Source organism: Artemia sp. Qi Xiang Cuo, chromosome 12 (assembly GCF_049724085.1).
Source record: "Artemia sp. Qi Xiang Cuo chromosome 12, ASM4972408v1, whole genome shotgun sequence".
NCBI classification, from domain to species: Eukaryota; Metazoa; Arthropoda; class Branchiopoda; order Anostraca; family Artemiidae; genus Artemia; species Artemia sp. Qi Xiang Cuo.
This window is the reverse complement of record NC_142805.1, coordinates 19703128-19711739: the sequence shown is the minus strand read 5'-3', so window position 1 is coordinate 19711739 and position 8612 is coordinate 19703128. Positions and strand designations below refer to the sequence as shown.

The 8612-nt window shown below is 36.7% G+C and overlaps 1 protein-coding gene across 1 annotated transcript in view; it reads right to left on the bottom strand.

The window, feature by feature from the left end:
- Positions 1-8612, bottom strand: part of LOC148945872 (annulin-like) — a 236557-nt gene that overhangs the window by 63591 nt on the left and 164354 nt on the right. The window contains exon 9 of the mRNA XM_089098455.1: positions 2282-2426. Coding sequence (XP_088954581.1) covers positions 2282-2426 — 145 coding nt within the window. The remainder of the gene's footprint in view (positions 1-2281; positions 2427-8612) is intronic.

The window sequence follows — 8612 nt, the reverse complement described above, 5'->3', positions numbered from 1 at the left end:
ATCCATCCATCCATTCATTCATCCATTCATCCATTCATCCATCCATCCATCCATCCATTCATCCATCCATTCATCCATCCATCCATCCATCCATCCATCCATCCATTTAGTGATTAGGTAAATCACCCCCCGTGTCATAAATCAATAATTCCCCGAGCGATTATGTAAATCACCCTCATGTAATTACACGTGGCCAAACAATAACATTGACTATGACATCTGGCTCGAATAACAACAACAAATACTATTTCTGGATCATAACATCTGCCTCGAACAACAAGAGGAAGGAAGTGTCATTAACTGTTTCTCGGAACCTCATAACATCTGGCTCGAATAACAATAACAAATACTATTTCTGGATCATAACATCTGCATCGAACAACAACAAGAAGGAAGTGTCAAAGTTCCTGTTTTTCCATTCTCACTGACAAAATCCATAAAACCATCAAATAAATTGACCAACACACATAACCATCCATGAAAAATATCAAATAAATCGAGCAACACACATAACCATCCATGAAAACAGACATAAATGTGACAAAGTTCCTGTTTTTTCATTCTCACTGACAAAATCCATAAAACATCAAATAAATCGACCAACACACATAACCATCCATAAACTATGTAAAAAAAGTTGTAGGTGGCAGCAGTAGGTCCCCGTGGGATTAGAACCTCCCCTTCTACTAAGGTCAAATCTTTTTTTCCCGGTTGACTTGAAACTTTTGAGGCGTCGTCGGGCTAAGAAAATAATATATTTCTTGGGAGGGGGAGGAGTCTAGGGGCCTGAAATAGGTCAAAACGTTTTCCCTAGATCAGTTTTAGAAGTACTTCTGCAAGATTCTTGGCCTGGGGAACCCTGGTGTAAATTAAAATGTGATTGGCTAAACGGGGCCCAAAATAGGACATTTTTTATCCCACTGCAGATTCAGAGAGCCACTGATAGGTTTTCCCAAATCAGCAATAAAGTTAAAAGTACACTGGACCAAGAAGACCCTAATGAAGACAAACACTTTGAAAAATAATTAGTTTGTATTTATAAGTGACGCCAGAAAAGAGGCACAATGTTTTTCCATGTCTCTTCTATAAATTAAAGCCCCGATTCTATGCTTCGTATGTAAGGTCAAATATAGTTTGCTCTTTAAACATCCTTTAGTTAGCCTTGCTTAAATGAGTTCAAGCAGTAAAGATTAAATTTTTTAACAGTACAAGCCTGAACTTGTGCCTGACTCCCAGTCGTAAGTCTTAATAACTCAAAAATGTAGAACAGAAAATTGGAAATTAATTTTGACTGTATCGATACATGACGCCCGAATTGGCCTAAAATTCACATAGTATCGGATAGGCTTGGAGCTTGCAGGACACGTAGAAATAACTGGGTAGTTCTCAGTTAAAGTAAATTCTCGGCCAAAGACTTTGCTTACCATGACTGGGTTTAACTTACCCAGTTAAATTCAAACAAGGAAAAAATTGATTTCAATGATGACAAACCCATTGAATAAATCTGTTGTTCCGACTGGTTAGGCCTAAAATAGATCGAACTCTAATTGGCTCGCAATTTACTGAGCTTCTAAGCTTTTCAAAATGAATCTAAGAGGAGAAAATTGGAAACAACTAGGCTGTAAAATGAACCAAAAACTGTTTTTTTCCGTTCGGCATAAAGTTCTGGGAATAAGTAGACTTGAAGAAGGGAACCTTAATAAGGACAACCAATCTTGGAATAAATATTTGATTGTATTAGTTCTTAGCATTATTATTTTTTTTTTTTTTTTTTTTTTGCTGATTCGCTTGGAAATTTCAAGTTATGCAGAAAGGGCCAAGTGAATCCTTATTAAGCACTGAATAATGGAAATAAATCTGGCTTTAGAAATTGTTTTTACAAATGACCTTGGTATACGGTGTATATGGTGTATGGTATATGGTGTTTAAGCGAAGAAACTCTTACAACAAAATACAACGTGAAGAAATTCTTCAAACAAAATGGTAAATTGATTTTGCTGTGTATTTTTTTTTTCAACAGATGTAATTGAAATTATTATTTCTAAATCTTCATTTATTTATAAATGGGGGCAGAGTAAGGTTAAAAATATTAATTTGTGTCAACTGAAAGGCCTCAGTCCCTTGCTACCCCCTTTTTTGTCTTAATATTTGGTGCTAATGAAAGAAAGGGAGAAAATTTGAAAAAAAGTATCAAACTTGACAATATTTTAATTGCAGATTTATTTCCCTAAATGATTTAGAATAACAGGACAATTAATGGAATAAATAATTTTTTACATACCTTAAGGTCTTTCCTATTACAACATTATCAATGCGTGAAATTTCAAAATTCACATCATAAAAAGCTTTGTTATAATAATATCTTGATTTGTCGTTTGTAGCACTTCTCAAAGCTCGAGCAACGGCTTTCCTTTCTTCCACAGAACCTAAAAGAAAAATATTTGGTACAGATACAAAAACTATAATGACCATCATTAAAATAGTTTTAATTGTTCCCCAGGGGATTGTCTAAAGAGAGTCTCAGGGGGTACTTCTTCAACTAACAGCATATCAAGCAATCAGCTGTACAAAAATAAATGCGGTTTGATCCCAGTTTGTGCGAACATAATTCAAGGTAAGTTAAAATGGTTAGGCCATGTTTTACAGATGAAAGGTGTCAGATTATTAATGATTTTTGTTTTGGGACTGTTATTGGATAAATAAGCTATAACAAAGGTTTTTATGGGCTACTTCTTTGATTAAGGACAAATGGTAAACTGCACGTCAGCATAGCCTCTATCACTTGGACGTCTTAAAAATATCCTTTCAAATGTTAAAATGGTTAGGCCACGTTTTACAGATGAAGGGTGACAAATTAGTAAAGACTGTTCTTTTGGGACTGTTACTGGATAAACATTATATGACAATTTTTCATTTTTATGGGCTACATCATTGATTAGGGATAAATGGTGAACTGTACGCCAGTGTTGCCTCAGACGCATGGAAGCTTTATAAATACTATTTCATTTGTTCTTAGAAGTTTGATCGACAACATTTTGGCCTTGTTCAGGACAAAATGCTAAAAGTGGCACTTTCCTATTGCATGATCTATTTTGTGCTTAAAAGGAACACTGTGCCCTAAAACGCTCATTCGAATGAACCTTCTTTTAATAATTTGTGACTAATAACAATGGACGGTAACAAGAGGGACTGTTCTTCTTTGAAAAAATTAGTTCAGTGTTCGTATTCCAACGTTCATAATAACCAACCTTAGCAAAGTGAAGCCGCCGAACAGTTCTTAGGGGGGCAGGGGGATTTCAATAAATCATTTTTATAGGGACGCAAACCATTGATACCGTTAAGAGGGTATAAATTTTCCGCGGGGGGGTATTTTCCGGGGGTATATTTTTCACGGGGGTTATTTTCTGGGGCGAGTATTTGCGGGGGGGGGGGTGAGGTAAACGCCTAGAACCCTCTTAACGGTATCACTGGGTTACATCCCTATAAAAATGATTTATTGAAAAAAATCACCTCGAAAACTGTGACATGATTCATCTGTGATTCATTTTTGAAATCCCCACCTGCCCCCCACAGAATTGTTTGGTGGCTTCACTTTACAAGGGTTGGTTATTATGAGCATTGGAATACAAACGGTTCTAGGCATTTACCTCCCCCCCCCGACAAATACCCCCTGGCAAATATCCCCCGCAGAAAATCTCCCTCCCCCCGGAAAATACCCCCGTGGAAAATGCCCCTTCCCTCCCCGTGGAAAATAAGGCTTTCCAAATTTGAGAATTTTATTTGAGTTTTATTTTTTTAATTCCGTAAGGGTAAGGAATTTTGGGGCTTGGGTATAATGTCCACTCCCTCAAGTTTATGCTGTGTAAAATTCGAGAATACACCGTTTTTTTGTTAGTTTCTTTGTTACTTTAGAAATAAATTTGCGCTGTAGATTTGCACATTAGGGGGGTAAGCATAGCGGGTCTGCATGCAAAATGTGTTTGGTACAATTATTCTGCATATTATAAACTTAGACAAATAAGGGTATTTTAAAGCCAAATTTACTGCCATGAACACAGTAAAATGACATAAATGAATATCGTGAATGGGGGGGGGTGTTTTGTTTAAATCCCTGAAAAATACCCCCCCCCCACGAAAAACCCTCCTTGGAAAATACCCTCGTAGAAAATACCCTCCCCCCTGTGGAAAATAAGGTTTCTAAATTTAAAACTTTTATTTGAGTTTTTTTTAGTTTCGTTGAAAAGTGCTAAGGAACGAGAAAAAGAGGAATTTACATACCAGAAGTATCTTAAAAACTTAGAAAAAAACACAAATCCATTTGTGTTGAAAGACTTCCATATAAACTTCTGAAATTTTTGGCAGTAGCGGGTGTCAAATTAAAAAAAAAATGAAGAAGAAAAAAAACTTAGGCAAACAATCATCAAAATTAAGCTAAATCATATGGCACCAAAAAGTTTAAGAAGGTTTGGCTATCCTTTAAAAGATTATTTGGCTTTGGGAGTCAACACATTCGACATTGTTTAATTTCTTACGGACAAGAACGTTGTCAAATTCTACGAGTTTGTTTTTCTTATCTTTCAAGTATAAAAGTACCACACATTACCATTAACAAATAAATGAAACCAAAAACTAACAGAAATTACAATAGATAGCCTAGTCAAACTCAAAACGAGCAAATAGTAAAAGGAGTATGGCTGACAACACCCATGTCTTCAGACCAGAAAATAATTAGCACCTTACTTAAAAAAAATAACCGTGTATTGTCAGTTTAATATACATATTCTGATATCTATTCCTTATAGCCTTAATACTTCTTTATTTGTTAAAATCAAAAAAGTGAAAGCATTTAAAATGAATTTTGTTTTCAATAAAGTGCAAATTACTTTGGGAGTTAGTAGAGAAGGGGGTACCAGCCCCACGCTACACCAATGCTACCATCTACAATTTAGTCTAACGCCGACAGATTATAATTTATTCAAGGATTATTGATCGAGTCTAATGGGGTCAAAGTCAATTGATTTGTTGTTGTTGTTTGTCCAGGTGTAATGACACTGGGGTGATTTACATAATCGATTGGGAATGTATTGATCTAGGACTCAAGGGGGGAAGTGAATTTCCGAGAACTTGATTTACATAATCGATGGGGAATGTATTGATCTAGGACTCGAACGGGGGAAGTGAATTTCCGAGAACTTGACTTACATAATCGGTGCGGAATGTATTGATCTAGGACTCGACTAGGACAAGTGAATTTCTGAGAACTTGATTTGCATAATCGAGGGGAGAGAATTTCCGAGAAATTGATTTGCATAATCGAGGGGAATGTATTGATCGACTCGAAGGGAATTAATTTGTTGTTTCTAAGGGGAATTATTGATTCACGAAAGCGGAATTAGAAATAACATCACTTATTTCCAAGGAATTATACAGGAGTCTAAAGAGATAAATTAATGTTCTATTTTTAAAATACGGCTTCTCTGATCTTTAGACTTACCGATAAAATTATTATTCTATCGAAACCATAATAGTGTAGCTAGGACCACCTATGAGATGAAGAAATTAACGCGGGAAATGGTATCCTAGGAAATGGTATCCTAGGGATGCCGAAACAAAAGGAACACGCAGAAATTAGGTTTAGGGATTATTTGGGCGAAACCGCTCGAGATATTTTAGGGGATTATTTAAGCAAAACCATTTGATGCATTTTAGAAGATGATTTAGAAGAGGATTTCAGGGTGAAACTCTGTGGTCGTTATAATACACACGTTCCATTTGAACAATGTTGTGAGGTCCCCTAACCCAACCCCAAAGGGCCCCGATCCCATTACCCCAGCCCCAATGGGCCCCCGGGACCCCAAATGCCCCCGGCCCCCCAACGGGCCCCCGGGCCCCCAAATGCCCCCCAAGTGTCCCCAGGCTCCACATTTTTTTTTAATACTTTTGGTTCTATTTGTTTGCATGTCTGGGTTGATGTTTGCAAGTTCAAGAATTTGTCTTTGCTGGTTTGAATGTCTAAAGTGTCTGTCATTCTCGCTTTGTGTGTCTGATTCTATTTGTTGGCATGTCTGGGTTGGTGTTTGCAACTTTAAGAATTTGTCGTTGTTAGTTTGAATTTCTAAAGTGTCTGTCTTTCTCTGTTTGTGTGTTTGATTCTATTTGTTTGCATGTCTGGGTTGGTGTTTGCAAGTCCAAGAATTCGTCTTTGTTGGTTTAGTGTCTGTCTTTCTCTGTTTGGGTGTGTGATTATATTTGTTTGCATGTCTGGGTTGATGTTTGCAAGTCCAAGAATTTGTCATTGTTGGTTTAAATGTTTATAGTGTCTGTCTTTCTCAGTTTGTGTGTCTGATTCTATTTGTTTGAATGTCGGGGTTGATGTTTGCAAGTACAAGAATTTGTCTTTGTTGGTTTGAATGTCTAAAGTGTCTCTCTTTCTCTGCTTGTGTGTCTGATTCTATTTGTTTGCATGTCTGGGATGGTGTTTGCAAGTCCAAGAATTTGTCTTTGTTGGTTTGAATGTCTAAAGTTTCAGTCTTTCTCTGTTTGTGTGTCTGATTCTATTTTTTTGCACGTCTGGGTTGGTGTTTGCAAGTCCAAGAATTTGTCTTTGTTGTTTGAATGACTAAAGTGTCTGTCCTTCTCTGTTTGTGTGTCTGATTCTATTTGCTTGCATGTCTGGGTTGGTGTTTGCAAGTCCAAGAATTAGTCTTTATTGGTTGGAATGTCTAAAGTGTCTGTCTTTCTAAGTTTGTGTGTCTGATTCTATTTGTTTGCATGTCTGGGTTGGTGTTTGCAAGTCCAAGAATTTGTCTTTGTTGGTTTGAATGTCTAAAGTGTCTGTCTTTCTCTGTTTGAGTTTCTGATTCTATTTGTTGACATGTCTGGATTGGTGTTTGCAAGTCCAAGAATTTTTCTTGGTTGGTTTGAATGTCTAAAGTGTCTGTCTTTCTCTGTTTGCGTGTTTGATTCTATTTGTTTGGATGTCTGGGTAGGTGTTTGCAAGTCCAAGAATTTGTCTTTGTTGTTTTGAATGTCTAAATTGTCTGTCATTCTCTGTTTGTGTGCCTGATTCTATTTGTTTGCATGTCTGGGTTGGTGTGTGCAAGTCCAAGTATTTGTCTTTGTTGGTGTGAATGTCTAAAGTGTCTGTCTTTCTCTGTTTGTGTGTCTGATTCTATTTGTTTGCATGTCTGGGTTGGTGTTTGCAAGTCCAAGAATTTCTCTTTGTTGGTTTGAATGTCTAAAGTGTCTGTCTTTCTCTGTTTGTGTGCCTGATTCTATTTGTTTGCATGTCTGGGTTGGTGTTTTCAAGTCCAAGTATTTGTCTTTGTTGGTTTGAATGTCTAAATTGTCTGTCTTTCTCTGTTTGTATGTCTGATTCTATTTATTTTCATGTCTGGGTTAGTTTTTACGAGTCCAACTATTTGTCTTTGTTGGTTTGAATGTCTAAAGTGTCTGTCTTTCTCTGTTTGTGTGTCTGATTCTATTTGTTTGCATGCCTGGGTTGGTGTTTCCAATTCCAAGTATTTGTCTTTTTTGGTTTGAATGTTTAAAGTGTCTGTCTTTCTCTGTTTGTGTGTCTTATTCTATTTGTTTGCTTGTCTGGGTTGATGTTTTCAAGCCCAAGAATTTGTCTTTGTTGGTTTGAATGTCTAAAGTGTCTGTCTTTCTCTGTTAGGGTGTTTGATTCTATTTGTTTGCATGTCTGGGTTGGTGTTAGCAAGTCTAAGAATTTGTCTTTGTTGGTTTGAATGCCTAAAGTGTCTGTCTTTCTCTGTTTGTGTGACTGATTCTATTTGTTTACATGTCTGGGTTGGCTTTTGCAAGTCCAAGTATTTGTCTTTGTTGGTTTGAACGTCTAAAGTGTCTGTCTTTCTCTGTTTGTGTGTCTGATTCCATTTGATTGCATGTCTGGGTTGATTTTTGCAAGTCCAAGAATTTGTCTTTGATGATTTGAATGTCTAAAGTGTCTGTCTTTTTCTGTTTGTGTTTCTGATTCTATTTGTTTGCATGTCTGGGTTGATGTTTGCAACCCCAAGAATTTGTCTTTGTTGGTTTAAATGTCTAAAGTGTCTGTCTTTTTCTGTTTGTGTGGCTGAATCTATTTGTTTGCATATCTGGGCTGGTGTTTGCAAGTCCAAGTATTTGTCTTTTTGGTTTGAATGTCTAAAGTGTCTGTCTTTCTCTGTTTGTGTCTCTGATTCTATTTGTTTGCATGTATGGGTTGGTGTTCGCAAGTCGAAGAATTTGTCTTTTTTGGTTTGAATGTCTAAAGTGTCTGTCTTTCTCTGTTTGTGTGCCTGATTCTATTTGTTTGCATGTCTGGGTTGGTGTTTGCAAGTCCAAGTATTTGTCTTTTTTGGTTTGAATGTCAAAAGTGTCTGTCTTTCTCTGTTTGTGTGTCTGATTCTATTTGTTTGCATGTCTGGGTTGGTGTTTCCAAGTCCAACTATTTGTATTTTTTGGTTTGAATGTTTATAGTGTCTGTCTTTCTCTGTTTGTGTGTCTGATTCTGTTTTTTTGCTTGTCTGGGTTGTTGTTTGCAAGCCCAAGAATTTGTCTTTGTTGGTTTGAATGTCTAAAGTGTCTTTCTTTATCTGTTGGGTGTTTGATTC